We start from the raw sequence: 17,122 nt of genomic DNA, 5'->3' as shown, positions 1-17,122 counted from the left end.
TGTACATGCTCTGGTAACCTCGCGTTTGGATTACTGCAATGCGCTCTACATAGGGCTGCCTTTGAAGACAGTTCTGAAGCTACAGCTAGTGCAAAACACGGCGGCCAGATTGATAACGAGGACCAAGCGGTCTGAACACATAACACCTGTTCTGGCTCACTTGCACTGGCTATCAATACGCTTCCGGGCCAGATTCAAAGTGTTGGTTTTAACCTATAAAGCCTTATACGGCGCGGGACCACAATACCTGCTGGATCGCCTCTCCTGATACAAATCTGCCCGTACACTGCGTTCTACATCGAAGGCCCTCCTCCGAGTTCCGACTCATAGAGAGGCTCGGAGGGTGGTAACAAGAACTAGGGACTTCTCAGTGGTGGCCCACAAACTGTGGAATAGTCTTCCCGATGAGGTGCGCTTGGCGCCGACATTGCTATCTTTTCGGCGCCAAGTTAAAACCTTCCTCTTTTCTATGGCATTTTAATCTATCTTTAAATTTGTTTTAAGTCTGCTGTAACTGATTTTAGATTTCTTATTCTTTTATATGTTTCTGTTGTATCATATTATGGAATTTTATTGTATATATTTGTACTCTTTGTTGTACACCGCCCAGAAAGCTATGCTAGTGGGGCGGTATAAAAATCTAACAAATAAATAAAAATAAATAAAATAAAATAATTTGAGGGTAAAGTTACTCACCTCCATAGCAATCTTGATGACTATCCACATCTACTGCAGTCCCCAGTGAGGTGTCTAGTGCAATGTCTACTGCAACCTCTTGGGATAGGTTTCAGTTGATGCAACCTGATGATGTTGACAAAGTGCTTGCGATGATGCAGGCAGCAACGTGTCCTCTCGACCCTTGCCCTTCTTGGCTTATTAAAGCTTGCCGAAGGGGTTTGACTGAGTGGATCCAGGGTGTGGTCGCATCATTGCAAGAGGGAGTGGTTCCAGCCGCCCTGAAAGAAGCAGTGATCTGACCACTCCTGAAAAAGTCCCATTGGTTTGTGACAGCTACCGCCCAGTCACAATACCCCCTTTTTAGTGAAGGTGATTGAGAGGGTTGTGGTACGGCAATTGCAGGTACTCTTGGATGAAACAGATTATCTTGACCCATTCCAATCTGGGTTCAACCCTAGTTAAGGGACTGAATCGGCTTTGGTTGCCCTGATGGATGACCTTTATTGGGAGAAGGACAGGGGAAGTATGACCCTGTTATTCTTACTTGATCTCTTGGTGACTTTTGATACTTTTGACCATTGTATCCTTCTGGGCTGACTTGATGAGATGGATATTGGAGGCACTGTTTTACAGTGGTTCTGATCCAACCTCCAGCGTCATTTTCAGAGAATAGTATTGGACAATTGTCTTTTGGTCCTCCTGGCAGTTGTGCTGTGGGGTGCCGCAGGGTATCATCTTGTCCCCTGTTTAATATCTATATGAAGCCCTTGGGAGCAGTCATCAGGAGATTTGGGGCAAGGTGTCAGTAGTACACTATGACACCCAGCTCTATTTCTCTGTAACATCTGAATCGGGAGAGGCTGTGCAAGCCCTGGACTGGTGCCTGGACTCAGTGGTTGGCTGGATGAGGGCCAATAAACTGAGTTTAACTCCTAGCAAGGTGGAGGCTCTGTGAGTTGGTGGTTCCCAAGTTTGGATAATTGATCAGTTCCCTGCTTTGGATGGGGTCATACTCCCTCTGAAAGAGCAGGTTTGTAGTCTGGGGGTGCTCCTGGATCCATCTTTGTTGCTAGAGGCCCAGGTGACTAGGAGTGTCAGTGGCTAGTAGTGCCTTTTATTAGCTTTGGCTTGTAAGACAGCTGTGGCCCTTTCTGGACCTGGATAGCCTGACAACTGTATTCCATGTACTTGTCACCTCCAGGTTGGATTACTATAATGTGCTCTATGTGGAGGTTGGTTCAGAAGCTGCAGCTGGTGCAAACTGTGGCAGTACAACCGCTCACTGAGGCAGGGTATCGCCAACATGTCACCCCACTGCTGAAAGAATCGCACTGGCTGCCCATTAGCTACCTGACCAAGTACAAGGTTCTGGTTTTGGTGTACAAAGCCCTATACAGCTTGGGACCAGGATATCTGAAGATCATCTTACTCCTTATATACCCAGTCCATCACTGCGCTGTGCACATGAGGGTCTCCTTCAGATACCATCTTTTCAGGAGGTCCATTCCACACAACATAGGAAGCAGACCTTTTAGTGGCACCTATGGAATTCCCTCCCCTTAAATACTAGACAGACGCCATCTCTGTTATTTTTTCGGTGCCTACTGAAGTCCTTCCTCTTTTAACAAGCCTTTTAAGTAGAGACCTTATCCCAGTCTGTTGGAATTGCTTTTTAAGGTATTTTTTTTTAAAAAAAAATGTTTTGTTTTAAAATATACTTTAAAGTCTTTTTTTTTGATGCTTTAAAGTGTTTTTAGTGTTTTTGTTTGCCACCCTGGGCACCTACTGAGAGGAAAGGTGGGATAGAAATTTAATAAATAAATAAAAAATAATGGACTTATGACATACTTGACGGAAAGTTTGTCTTAACACACACCCACACCTGGCAAGTAGTAGTTTATAATTTAAGGCCTACTGAAACAAGCTAAGTAAAAGGTTTCCAGGGTTATATCATTTTAGGCTACAGGCGGGAACCTGTAAACATACAACCGCAGCAACTGCAGGTTAAGTGCCTACTTAACCTGTGCAGGTTAAGTGACACAATTGCAGAAATGCTTTACAAGGTAATTTTGTTGGTTGTGTACATTCACTGTCCCCAAAGCAGTTTTGGCTTATAGAATGTTTTACTATGATCCCCCATCCTACTAAGAGCCTTAGATTGAGTTGTTAAATCTCAGCTGCCCTATCTCTGAAATGGGAATGATAGAGACTGAGGACAAGCGATGTGGTTAGAGGCTAAGTCTTACTGATACAAGCAAGCTGAAAGGAGGAACTATGTTCCTATTCCATCTGAGGATTTGTTTGCAAGTCTGCTTTTAGAAAGATTCCTTTATCTTAGAATGCTGAGTTATACATTCTGTTTTCAAGTTGGGAATGGTGCTTTCACTCATCCTAAGTCCCTTGGTTCCAGCCAATTCAAGCTGTAGTGTGTCGTGGGCCACTTATACATTATGCAACCCAATGGGTGACATCTGTTCCTTTGATTGCATTCTGGTTGATCTCAGTTTATATCTAGGTCAACCTGACATCACTTGATTTAAAACAGTATCAACCAGACTGACCCAGAAATAGCCCAAGGCAGCTGGAGTCCAGTTAAGGGAGTGGGAAGCGCTATCTGACAGCTACCCTGTAGTTTTGTTATGCAGATGCTGCAATGATGTATAATAGTGTTTGTACTGTACATAACAATCCTTTCTCCTTTACAGGGTGTAGACAGTTCAAACCTGTCTATAATCATTCAGAACAAGAAGTGCTTTGATAATGACATTGTTTGCTCAAAGAGTGTTTTTATCTCTGTTGGAGATACTGAGATTTTTTTCAGTGACCCGCAAGACATCCAGGTAAGTTTTGTCCCCCCCCTTTTTAAATGTCCTTAGTTTTTACTGAACCATAGTACAACTTGCTAACGAAAATGCAATTTGTCTCAACAAATATGAGAAAAGAATCTCAAGTCCTCATGCAACAAAAAATTATCCCATTTTCTTGTTCCCTGCCTAATCCCCCCCCCCATGGGCCTCTATACAATTACCATTCTATGGAACATTGCAGAACTTCTTTGGAGTCACCAAATTTTTCAGTATTTTAGTTTGCAGCCATGAGACTCCTGAGGGAAGAATGTCAATTCCATCAAACAATCCAAAATAACTTTCAATTAAAAGAAAAAAAGCTTTAAAAGAAAACAACAGTGGTCATAGGGCTAGGAGAAACATCAGTGTAGTAATGCCCTAAGAGTTGTCAACAGCTAACCAAAGGAATACCTCGGTGGTAGGAAAATGTTTAGCAAATGCAGCTTCTCCTTCCCCAGGGATATGAGCGAGCCAAACCTACTAAAATTCTTCTTGAAAAACCACTATTTAAAGACCCACAGGAGCCTTATGTAAGTCAAGAATTCACTATGTAGTCCAATTTTTATATTGGCTTTTGATGTGGCAAAGTAATTTTACTGCATCACCTCCATGTGCTGAAAATTTAATTTGGTTGTGCCTTTGTACATTGCAGCCTCCATTCATTCATTCATTCATTCATTCATTCATTCACCATATGTAATACATCTTTGGTTTACAGTGGCTCTCTCTTACATCAGTAACAATCCAGACCGCTGCCTCAGGCATAGCCAAAGTCTTGTGCACATATCCTCTAATTAAGAGAATATCTGTATACTGTCACAGAAAGCTTTTGAAACTGTCCTGATCTTTTTTCTTTTGAATTACTGTATCGATCAGTCAATATATTAATAAATGAAGATGTAAGTTACAAAATAAACATAAGCTTTGTTACAAGACAGCTTATAAAATACTTGCATTTATCTTTTAGAGAGCTTCCAGTAATGCATGTGGAGAAACATTTTTGTGAATCTTGCTTGACCAACAGATAGCAAAAAAAGACAATTTTTCTATAAATTTGTCATGGGTCTGTCGGCCTTCCCTAATCTGAATTAGATTAGTCAATTTGACCATGGAAGCTAAATCGCAGCTTTAATGATGCATTCATCAACAGAAGGAAGTAAACTTTCTTTCCAATTATTAGCTATAATTATGCAAGCAGTACTTAAAAACTGCCCTGAATTTTAATTTCTTTGTTGTGTATTCTGGGACTGGGGTGTGACACTTGTTTTTAAAGAAACACAACATGGAAGTTTGCTGGGTGTGCACAGCTGGTCGACTAACTATCTGAACTCTGGTCATAGTCAATTTTGTCATGTGAGGCTGCACTGAAAGCAAACATGCCCAGTGCACCACATGAAAATGATGTGGTAAAATAATTTTGTGAGGGTTGGGCCTAATGTAGAATTTAAGATATTCCTGGAAATAGTTTAGGCAGCTTCTCTTTAGAAATCTCCAGATAAGAGAAATCCATAGTTTGGCTTCAAGAAATAATGTCCCTTGGGTTCTGAATATCCATCTTCATTGTTATAGGTGGAATTCAGTTCAAAGCTAGTCCTCCTCAGAGTAGACCCACTGAAGTTAATAGACATGACTAAATTACTTAATTTCATTAGGTCTACTCTGCATAGACTTAATTGAATACAACCCCATGTATGCATTTGAGTACCCTGGTGTTAGCAAGTCTCCTCTGTAGACACATGTTTCACATTCACACATTCTACAAGTCTTGTGAATTAGGATCTTTAGACATTGGCAATAGCACATCTTGGCAGATTTACCCAGTAACTTATACTCATACAGATCTTAAACATGGGGATATTTATTGAGCATATACACACAGAATCAAAATAATACACATTTAACAATTCAGTGGGGAATAGCTCAGTACCAATACATAGGGTTGCCATATTCCAGTTCCACAAATCTGGGCAGGTTAATTTGCATATTATGTAAAGTATTTGATATTATGCAAATTGTTTGCATATTATTTGCATATTATGCAAATATTTGCATATTAATATTTGGATTGTCCAGTTGTTTTGTTTTTGTGCCCAGAAATTACCACCAAAAGCTGGGGAAAGATGTGAGAAATCTTTTTTTAAAAAGCATCATTTTCAGCCTTAAATGCCTAGACTCTAGTTTCCAACACTATGGAGTATTTATTGATTGATTAAGAGAATTTATACCCTGCCCTTTTGCTGTTAAAAAGAGAGCTCAGCACAGCTTACAAATATAATAAAAATAATAAAAATACACAGTCAATATAAAAACATAATAAAAACACAAAATAGCGACAAACATAAAGTAAGTCAGGGCAGCAGTACGGTTAACCATATACGATATATTTCAAAGATGTGGTGGGTGGAGAAAAACAAGAAGCCAAAATGTTAGGAAAAGGAGTCTTTCACACCACATGCTCAGTTGTAAATACTGTTGCAGCAAGTTTTACAAGTTCGTCCAGTATTCCACTGGTGCAGGCACTCAGACATTCAAAGTATCTGTATGTTTCTTAGGTTTTATAAAAGCAGAGCTTTGCTTAACTCAAAATTTCTTCTCCCTTTGATCAACCACATCTACACAGGTTCCATCTCCATTCTCAAAATGAAACTGGGCCTGGAAGTGTGCAACAACCCCACACATACCTTGCTAATTAGATTATCAATGCCAGGATGTCTGTCTTATCGACTACTCTCCTGCTCCCCCCCACCCCCGGGCATCATGAAAGACCCAGTCCTGGGCTCAGAAACAAAATAAATATCTGGTCCTCTTCAAAGTATTGATAAGCCTCTTGTTTTAATTGAAATAATAATTATAAATTCTTGTTCTTATCACTAATAGGAGTTAATTATCTTGCATATGCTGCTGTTGCTTTTATGGCTGTAATGGAGTGAGGTTAAAGATAAGTGAAATGCAAATAGGAAAAAAAAAAACAGAAGGCAGTAACACTTTCCTAAATGTAATACCATACTAACCACAACAAGATTCCTATGAGTAAGGCAAAAAACTAAGCATCTCACAACCAGTCAGGATTCCTAACCAAAAACCAAAAATATGATAAATGAAGAAATATTTATATAAGCATGACTATCAGATATATTTATTATTTACACAAACTGTAAAGATATTTATAGTGCAATCCTAGGTTTATTTATTCAGAAGCAAGTCCCAGTGTATTCAGTGGGACTTACTCAAACAGGGACAGAAATGCAACCTCAAGTGATAAGCAACTTCATTCACACAACCCAAAATTCCGAATCATGCCACTTTACGCTGTTTTGCAACTGTTTATACTTGTTTTTATGGTTATTGGATTTTAAATGGCTTTATTTCTTGTTGTGAGCTGCCTTGGTTTCCAACCCTACCTCACAGGGGTGTTGGAAAGACTCCGTACACACACACGCACACAGTGCAGATGTATAAATACATACAGCCCATATAATAGTTTATTGTCAAACCAGTTGGTCATTGCAGAAAAATCAGTATTAATTTAAAAAAATCAGTATTACTTTCCTACAGAATAAAAACTGTAATACCTAAGTAAGCCCTGCCTACTTGCTTTAAAATAGGACTGGAGAAGGGGGCAGAAAGAGTTAGAACACAAACACAATTCTTTTTTACATTCACTCCAAAGTCCCATTGATTTTGAGCACATTCATAACCATGTCTACTCAAAAGTAAGTCCTATTGAATTTAATGGGATTTACTCTGGGCATATGGGATTAGCGTTGCTTTTACAAAAAGCAAGCATTGGGAAGGTTTTCAAAACACTGCCCAAGATCTGACTCCTGCACACAAGAGGGAAAAAACCTGAAATGTATATACTTACCCAATTTATGAGATTTTCAGATAAACGAGGTGAAACCACCATTTTGTTTTCTAGACACAGCCTCAGGTCAATGAAACTGAAACACAATCCCTGATTGGCTGCAATCCTGAACGGGCGGGGTTAAAGCTAGGAAGTGCTGTAGTACTGTATACAGTACTGTTTAAAGAAAGATTTAAAAGTCGGGGGGCGGCTGACGTTTTTATGTATATCTCGAGAACCGGACCACCTAGAAACTTAATTTTTTTAAAAAATTAAAGCTGAGAATCCGGGCCATGTAAGGGGCTAGCTGGGCGCTGGGTGGCATGCATAGAATCCAGGTAAAACCCAGCTAACCGGGCAATATGGCAACCCTACCAATACATATCTATTCACATCAGTTGGGATAGCTCAGTTACAATATGTGTGAGGGAATTAGCTACATAAACCTAATCATAACTGAACTCACATACACACTCAGCATACAAACACACAAAGGAACAAGCACACAAGGCATAAGAGGAAATGGGGCGGAGAGTTGAGTTGAGCACAACTGAGGAAGGTACACTAGCCTGGCCTTTCTCTCTCTCTGGGCTCACTTTGCAGACTAGGCCTCAGTCATGCGCAGAGGACCAGAGCGTGGCTTCTGAAACACAGTCACACACATACACACATACACACAGGAGCAGATGTGGAGGCTACAATTTGTAGGGAAAGGACCTCCAGAAGACAGGATAGGGAGAGAGATACACCTTTCCCAGCCCTAGAAATAGAACTGGAGCATGTTGAGACTCCTGGGTCATGCAGGGAAACAGCGGTCCTGAAATGGCTTCTTGGATCTCTGCTTTGGCTAGCAAAGGTCCAGAGCAAAGCAGGAAAAGTAGTGGAGACCTGAAAAGAGCTTTTGAAGCAGCTTCAGCAAGCAGGGACCTCTGTTTCAGCAGGCAGGGGTCCAGAGATAGTGAGGGAAAAGCAGGGCAGAGGGGGCTTTTCTTTTATGAAGACAGGTGGTGGCATTCACCTTTTAGCTAGCTTGACAGATTTGAACAATGGGCTCATCTCTTGAGGGCCAAACTTTTACAATGACTTTTGGGATTGCATTGATTGGATTGCCAAAGGTCATGTCTTGTGCATATATGACTGGCATCATCCCCTCAGTTGAAATGATAACTCTTTCAGTTACTCTTTCAGGTCTCAAGCAGCCTTTTCTCAAAATGAACCAAATTGAAGCCATTTTAAAAATCATATAGGCCATGTTGGGGTGGAGTGTCTCTCAGGTTTATAGGCTCATAGCTAGCCTGCCAAAACTGGCTTTTGTGTTGGTTGAGTGCATATCCTGGTTATATGTCACGTCTTACTAAAACAATGTTGCTGGTCTTTTTACAAATAACAATTTCTTCACAGAGGATGCAGAGGAGGCGTGAAGTAAAAACTAAGTACCAGCTTTGGAAAGCTGGATATTATACAGCAGTGTACTTTCCAGATCAGGAGATCACAATACTGTGGGATAAGAAGACAACAATTCACATCAAAGTTGGAGTTCAATGGAAGGTGAATGTATATGAGATTGGGTGGCTTATATTTTACAGGGCTGGAGTATTTATAAGAATAGAAGGGGATTAATTGAACAAATATCTGATTGATTGATATCTGATACAAATGACAAAATACGTCAGGAATGGGAAACATTTTTCAAGCCAAAAGTTGCATTCCTATCTGGGCAAACTTCCGGAGGACTACATGCCCGTGGTGAGCAGGGCCAGAGGCAAAAGCGGGCAAAGCAACAGATGTAAATGTCACCTTTTTACAGAAGGCTACTTTTTACATGCACCCCTCCCTATCCAACCAGGCAACCAAGAGACGTGTTTAGAATTCAGGGACACGTGCTAGGAAGGCAGGCAGGCAAAAACACTCATAGAAGATATGAAGTAGGGCTGGTGAGGGGTGTGGCCTGGGTAGAATCCCAAGGGCCAGATAGAGAGGCCTGGTCATAATACGGGGATTGATAGTGACTATTGTCTCCATTTGTCCACAAGAGTTCTATGGAGAAGGGATCCTCTGTTGGTAGAATGCTCTGATTTTTATAGATTCAAATGTAGCTATATTTGTCAGAAGAGGTAGTGGAAGAATATAGGCGCTGCTTTCTAACTGCAAAGAACAGCTCCAATTTTCTTGGACTAAAGCATCTCTTTCATTTTCACTGGCTGCTTCATATTGTTGTGCACCATCCCAATCTCCAAATGGGGAGAGACTTCCAGACGTTCCTGCGCTTACCCAAGGTTTGGTTTCCTTGGAAAGAAGGTCAGCGGAGACTGTGGTGTCTTTTTGAGATACAGTTTATTTACACATATTCACAACCTGAGCTTAAGATGGAGGGGTTCAAAGTATTAACAGTCCAATAGATCTTGCTTTTCCATCAGGCTTGTAGAGAGGTACACCAAAGCCATGGTGCAGAGAGTAGGCCTCTCCATGTGTCTCCCTAGTCCCCAGCTTCACAGACCAGGCTAAAAACATAAGCCTCTCTTTGGTTCCAAGATAGGAGGGGGGAAAGGACCTCTCTCCTGAAAAGAGTTCCAATAACAACATCTCTCTGGCATTTGACAGACCCATTAGTTCACTTGGCCATTCTATTAGATTAACTAAAGAAACTAATCTGACTAGTGAAGCAGGTTTCTCTGCTGCAGAGCCCACTTCCAGGTACAGGGTTCCAAATCAGAGACTGGAAGGATACTCATAGTAGTGATCTATCTCAGTGCTGTAATCCCATAACAATATCCTCCCTCAACCACTGCCAGAGATGAGCATACCAATCCAGTGCTGAGGTGAGAAATTGGGTCACCAGTAGGGTTGCCAGGTCCATGGCCTGAGACTGATCCTGCATCTTTAGGAGAAGAGAAGATCAGCCAAGTGCAGGTGTTCTTGCAACTCTGTAATGAGAAAAACCACAAGGTGGAATTCTCCCTCCCCCCTCCACAACTTTTAAAGATACAGAAGACCTCTTAGAGGTCAGGCCTGGCAACCAAGAGGTCTTCTGTATCTTTAAAAGTTGTGCAGTGGGAAGGGAGGATTTCATCTTGTGGTTTATCTCATTACAGAGTTGCAAGAACACCTGCACTTAGCTGACCTTCTCCTCTCCTAAAGATACAGGATTAGTCTCAGGCCAAGAACCTGGCAATCCTAGTCACTAGCTAGATGGAAGTTTTTCTTATTTAGCTTGGCAAAAGCAGCTTCAAATATTTTCTGCCTAACATGGTCATTTTATTGAATTGGGTTTCTATAAACACTACACACAAGTCTCAAACGTTTCTGACCTAAGATGGTATCCAGTCAAGAATTGTGTAGAGATTCTCTGGTTTACACCCATACCCTGGGATTATGCTGCTCTATCAATAAATGCTTTAATGTCAGAAACTGTGTAACTCTTTCCCACAGCTCATGTTATCAAGAACTTTGCTGTTCTAAGAGCTGAACTATGCATGCAGGAATATTATGTGATTCAGCACTAGTCAAATAACAGAAGAGGGATCCACTTTTAATGCTTCCCTGTATCTAAAAAGAATTAGCTCTAAAAAAACCTAGCATGTTAGGAAGAAAGATGGCTTCCTAGTTGTCTTCTGACTTGCTAGTTTTCCAGCACACAGAGACTTTTTAACTGGGGCAAGGTGGTGGTGGGACCACTCAAATATGCAGTTCCTCTCCTGCTGCAGTCCACCGCACCATATGATAGTTCTGAATTAGTAGTTTGACTTAATTTGAAAGATAGGTAAGATGTGTTCTGAGCCCAATCCTCCAAGAAAATCTGTATGTATGTGAACTATTCTCTTAGCACACATTCAGAGATTTTTTATCTTTTTATCAAGTGAGCAAGTGCACTGGGAAAAGTCTTAGAGATATATGTTTATTTATACTTAACAATGGATGCATCCAGACAAAAGCTTGATATTGTAAACAGATTGTTTAGATACTGCTCACAGGTTGTTGCCAACAGATGGTGGTTTTTTTTTTAAAAAATGTAATGGGTTTTCCCCAGAAAGTATCTAGGCAAAAACAAAACAAACAGCCTGGATTAAGTGGGCAAAATATGCAAGCTGGTATTTTGATGTCAATAATGTCATGTGGGCACTGCAAAAAAAAAAGGGTGCACACATGGGAAGTACACCATTAACACTTGTTACCATGTTTAAATCTATCCACTATGTATGCCTAATATTGAAGTATTAATTAAGGCTGTGTACACACCATACATTTAAAGGACATGACTTCCTCCAAAGAATCCTGGGAACTGTAGTTTGTTTAAGGGTGCTGGGAATTGCAGCTTTATGAGGGTTAAACTACAGTTCCCAGGATTTTTGGAGGAAGCAGTATACTTTAAATGTATGCTGTGTATACACCCTTAGTTGTTTTTTTTTAAACCCACAAAACATTTTATTATCCTGATACTATATTTATATTATTTTCAATCAAAAGATGCAACTCAAATCAATTAGTACAGCATCCTGTTTTAATTCCAGGGTAAATTGGCTGGTTTGTGTGGGAATTTTGATAAATTAACTTCAAATGATCTGACCACATCCAACAACATGGAAGTAAGAAATGCTCAAGTTTTTGGAGAGAGCTGGGCAATAGGAGAGGTAAGCATGATCTGTCCATTCATTCTCAAAATAAATAGTGAGCTGATGTTGAGAGTTTGAGAAATGTTCAAGTAGAATCACTATTAAACCAGCTAAAGTACCCCATCAATTTGATAGGTGAGGTGTGTAAGAGTTCCTTCTCTCTCATGTCTCCACCCATTTCTCCTGCTCCTGCCCATTCACCTTCTTTTACTCCCTCTTCCACTGGGTCATGCAGCTGCCATGTGAAGCAAGCAAATGAGAAAGGAGACAGAATGCTGTAGGCCAGGGATGGGGAACCTGTGCCCCTCAATGGCTGTTGTTGGATTACAATTCCCATCAACTCTGGCCAGTGTGGCCAATGGTGAGGGATGATGGGAGTTGTGTGTTCAGCAACATCAAGAGGGCCACAGGTTAGCCACCTTTGCTGTAGGCAATACCTAGAAGGGTTTCTGTTTCATTGGCACAAGACAAAGAACATGACTAGTTCATCACACTGAAAACCGTTAAGAGTTTTTCTGTGTGTATATGATAGTCAAAAGTGATGATATTTACTACACCATGGACGAAACAGCATATATTTAAAATATTTTAAATTTATTTCCTGGTTTGGTTTTTCCTGCCAGACTATACACATATAGCTAAATGTAACATCTCCTGTTCAGGTAAAGTGCAGCTGCTTGAAGACACATAAGCATCTCTTCTCCAGGACAGTCTGCCTTTGCAGTTGCAATTCAAACATGCAATGCCCTTTTCTCTCCTGTTCCTGTGCTGTTATATCAGATTACAAATGCTTTGACTAATTTTCCATCCTCTGCTTGTTCTAAGCATCTTTACTGCTCCCTCTGAGAGCTGCTTCACATAAGATTATTCTCTACATGCATATTACAAATGTATTAAAAACTGTACACAGTGCATGTACTTCTGTACATCCTACAAGTATGCATGCCTGTTTTAATGCGTACATGTACACATGACCAGAAGCAGCAATTTTCAGGGAGGGGGGGTTGCCTTTTGTATACCCAGTGAAATAAACCACAGACATTTGCAAGACGTTGTGGTGTACACCTAACGCACACATAATATCTGGGTACAAAATTGTTTTGTGGATTTTTCACATTCCGCAATGTTAAATTGAAAATACCCCCATGCCATTCTGATGCTTCCCATAAGCTCATTTCAAAACAAAACCTTACAAAATGTATAGTCCTGAACTCAGAAACGCTTGCTTAACAATCCTCTCAATTTTCATGGCAATACACAAAACAGGCAAAAATAATCAAGAGTTCAAATTGTAAAGAGAGAAAAAAAACCCTGGCTGCCTTTTGGACTTTTTTCCGTCAGAGTTCTCATAATCTGTTGAAATTCATTAAAAATCAGCCATGTTCCTGTACCTGTACTCCTGTTACTGACCTTGCCCCATACTCTTTTGCAGTTTAAAAGTTTAAAAAATACCTGGCTGATTTTTAATTAATTTAATAAATTTTGCATTGAACTGAATGATAATGTCGGGCATGCTCAGTAAGAACCAACTGTCAGTGTTCTAAAAGCCAGACTCACAGCTGCTTGACTTGCCTAATCAAGGGGCCACACCCACACCAGACTTTGATTTCACATGAGACAGTCATGGCTTCCCTCAGAGAATCCTGGGAAGTGTAGTTTGTGAAGGGTGCTGAGACTCCTATTTTCCTGAGAGAGCTCCAGTGGCGAGAGTGGTTTAACAGTCAGCTGCTCTGGCTGAAGCTCTGTGAGTGGAACAGGACATCTCCTAGCAACTCTCAGCACCCTTCACTAACTACACTTCCCAGGATTCTTTGAGAGAAGCCATGACTGTCCAAAGTGAAATAAAGGCCTGGTGTGGGCATGGCCAGGGACAGCTGTGGTTTAAATTTGGGTGGGAGACTACATGTGCCTGCTGTAGAATAAAAAGGTGGGGGAAACCCTGAAAAGCAATGATACAGTTCACGATGTTTTCCTTTTGGAAAGGAAAAGGGCTTCCGCTCTGCCCAATGCCCACCCACCCAATCTCCTCCCCTCCCTGCCCCTCCCCCAGGTCAATGTTGGACTATGACCTGGGAGACCAGGGTTCGAATCCCCACACAGCCATGAAGACTCACCTTGGACCAGTCACTGCCTCACAGCCTCAGAGGAAGGCAATGGTAAACCCCCTCTGAATACCGTTTACCATGAAAACCCTGTTCATAAGTCGGGATCAACTTGAAGGCAGTCCATTTCCATTTTCAAATATGATTGCACAGAAATAAATCCCATTGAACGCCATAAGTCACATATTTAAAGTGTCTATCTGAATTATGTCAACTGTCTTAATGTTGCTTCCTCCCTGTTAAAACAAGATCAGCACAGCACAAGTCTTGTTTCTATTATTAGGGCTGACTGTAGGTGTTGCCACCACTCACCATATGCTCCGAGGCACATGCTACCAAATTCTTCCAAGCTACATAGGAAGTGGATTCGACTGTGAAAGACCAACCCAAATTGTGTTTGCATTTTGACAAATTTATATGGCAGTCCAATATCTCAGAGGGGAGGTCAGGTCTCCTGCTCCCCTGGTGCATTCACTATAGCTGCCCAATTTCCCTGCTTTTTAAAGTTTGATAGAAATATCTGTGGGCTATAGGTACGTTCTTAAACCGCAAGGTTTTTTGCCTTGCCGCAAGGTTTTGAATATATACAGATAATGAGTAGTATTCCACGAGTCCTACTCAGAGTGGACCCATTGTAATTAGACATACCAAACTTAGGCGTATTAATTTCAATTAGTCTATTCCAAGTAGGACTTAAAGTGAATACAGCCCAACATGTCTCCCACTGTGGCCTTTCTCCCTTTAAAAGGATTAGAAAGAAAAGCTGTTGTTTTCTATTTATGTGGATATCTTTTACATTTGCATCCCCCCTGGCCCAGACCAGGAATTATTTGTTTCTACTGCTGCTTCGTCATTTAAATTTATTGAGTAAAGTTTGCCCTTATCGCAAGAGCACCAAAGTTAAACTAAATGATACGTTGGATAAACAATGGTCTGTTTATGATTTACAATTGGCTAGTGTGGAAACAGTGTTGTACGTGGCAAAGAAAACATTTGGTTTTTGTGCCCAAAAGGAGGAGGAACATGCATCTGCATTAAAAACAAAACAATAAATAAGGATCCATTCCAGTTTATTATTTTCAGTTGTCAGGAAATTATGAGGTTTAGGAGATAAGAGAACAAAATAATGAATGTCAGGTCTTATTTGGGGAAGGGTGGTTGGGTTAGTGGGAATTTCCAAAGGGGTTTGCTATGCAGCAAAAGTGAAGTGTGCCAAAAGTTATTAACTGCTTGTGATTTCAGTGTGCTAGCCCAAACGAGACCATAAAACCTTGTGAAGTACATCAGAGCAAGTTCCCTTATGCAAAGAAGGAATGCTCAATTTTGTACAGTGATGTTTTTGCCCCCTGTCGCAATGTGGTAAGTAAACGCTTCAAAAGTTATCTAAAAATGATTGCTTGCTCTTGCTTGCTGATTGCCAAATATTCAAAGATTTGCATTGGCACTAACACCTGGGTCATAACAGGGCTGGCCCTACTGTTAGTCAGAGTAAGGCAGCTGCCTCGGGTAGCGGATGGTGGGGTGAGTGACTGGTGTCAAGGTACTGGAGTACAGAGCTGTGTGTTGTTGTTATGTGCCTTCAAGTCGATTACGACTTATGGCGACCCTATGAATCATGCATCTAACCCTGTGCCCTGTAAGCTAACCTGCTGCCCTCAGGGGTAGTGGAACACACTGCCAGTATTGAAGTAAGAGTCAGCTTCCAATCTGATTTGCTTCTCCATTAGAGGGGACAGCATCATCTTTTCCTTTGCCTCAGGTAGCAAAATGTGTTGGATCAGCCCTGGTTCACAACATGTGCAGCTCTAGCAAAGGAGCCATCACATCACGTGAGGTCCCTGGACTAGGAATCTACTTAGCAGATGCTAAAGGGGAATCAACTATAAACTGTTGTTTCACATCATCTTTCCATTTTGGCTTAGACTGTACATAAGGACTTTGGAAGCTTTTTTTAAATTAGAATTTATTACCTGCACTTCACTCAAAGGTCCCAGGACAGGTTACAACAATTTTAAACACCTAATTCCTTTCAGGAACAGCATACGCAAAGCAGTAGTTCCAAAACAGGTTACTGAAAATATTTACCAAAGGTTATTTGTCATTTGGATTTGAAATACCCGTGTCATATTTGTTTTTGACCAACAAACTGCCATCCCACACCCCTTGTCTTATGACTACAGAACTGTACATACAATGTACAATTAGCAGCCTCGCATGCTGTCCAGTTGGCTCTTGTAATCTGCAGACAGGTCCTGGTTTCTATATTTAGTACTGAAAGAGGAAAAAGGTACTGGGAATACCAAACTGTGACACAGGATGTGGAATAAAGGAGATCAAGGCTTTTATTGTCCGTGAAGCATACATGGGCAAGTTACCAGAAGTCCCTCCTCCTTCCCCCCAGTTCATCCCATTTCTCCACTATTTATTTTCCAAGTTCCCATCAGGATTGCCATTATTTTACTGGACACTGCCTTTTTTTGGAAAGGGCAGATATAAATGTACAAAAAAAGTAAATAGTGTTCTGTACTGTTTATAGGGGAATAGGGAAGGCACAACCAAATGTTAGTGGTGAAATGGTGCTAAGATGAAAATAAGCAGATGAGATGAGCTGCTTGCTGAATTCTGTGGGCAAGTTAGTTTCAAGTGCATGGCTAATCATTACAGTAGATGGCAACATTTGCTTTATCACAAGAATATGGTTATTCTTTGGCTTGGAAATGTTTCCCTGTACAAACAGTCTAGTTCATAGCCAAAAAAGGCCCATTCTATGCATTTAAAACATTTTAATGAGGCAGGTCCTGAGTAGATCAATTCAAGGATATTATTTACACAGATGCACAGCTGAGATGAGCTAGGATGCAGCATTATGAAATCATTGTTGGGAAATTTGTGGGAGGAAGACCCCTTTAAAAATGTTCAACACATTATACTTTGAAAGCTGAGGCAAAGAATTAATAATCCTTTTCTGCAGTCTTCTTGTCTTCATCCAGGACTCTTCTCCATCTTCGTCATCTAAGATCTTATTGCCTCTCTTGCTGGTTT

General features: G+C 40.9%; 1 protein-coding gene across 1 annotated transcript in view; it reads left to right on the top strand.

Annotated features, from left to right (window-relative positions):
* The window catches only part of OTOGL (otogelin like), a 123,347-nt gene that overhangs the window by 44,033 nt on the left and 62,192 nt on the right, over positions 1–17,122 (top strand). The window contains exons 17-20 of the mRNA XM_061639651.1: positions 3,384–3,518; positions 8,770–8,916; positions 11,877–11,996; positions 15,323–15,439. Coding sequence (XP_061495635.1) covers positions 3,384–3,518; positions 8,770–8,916; positions 11,877–11,996; positions 15,323–15,439 — 519 coding nt within the window. The remainder of the gene's footprint in view (positions 1–3,383; positions 3,519–8,769; positions 8,917–11,876; positions 11,997–15,322; positions 15,440–17,122) is intronic.

Source organism: Rhineura floridana, chromosome 8 (genome assembly GCF_030035675.1).
Source record: "Rhineura floridana isolate rRhiFlo1 chromosome 8, rRhiFlo1.hap2, whole genome shotgun sequence".
Classification (NCBI taxonomy): domain Eukaryota; kingdom Metazoa; phylum Chordata; class Lepidosauria; order Squamata; family Rhineuridae; genus Rhineura; species Rhineura floridana.
The sequence above is the reverse complement of the archived record's forward strand: the minus strand, read 5'-3'. Positions and strand labels throughout refer to the sequence as shown.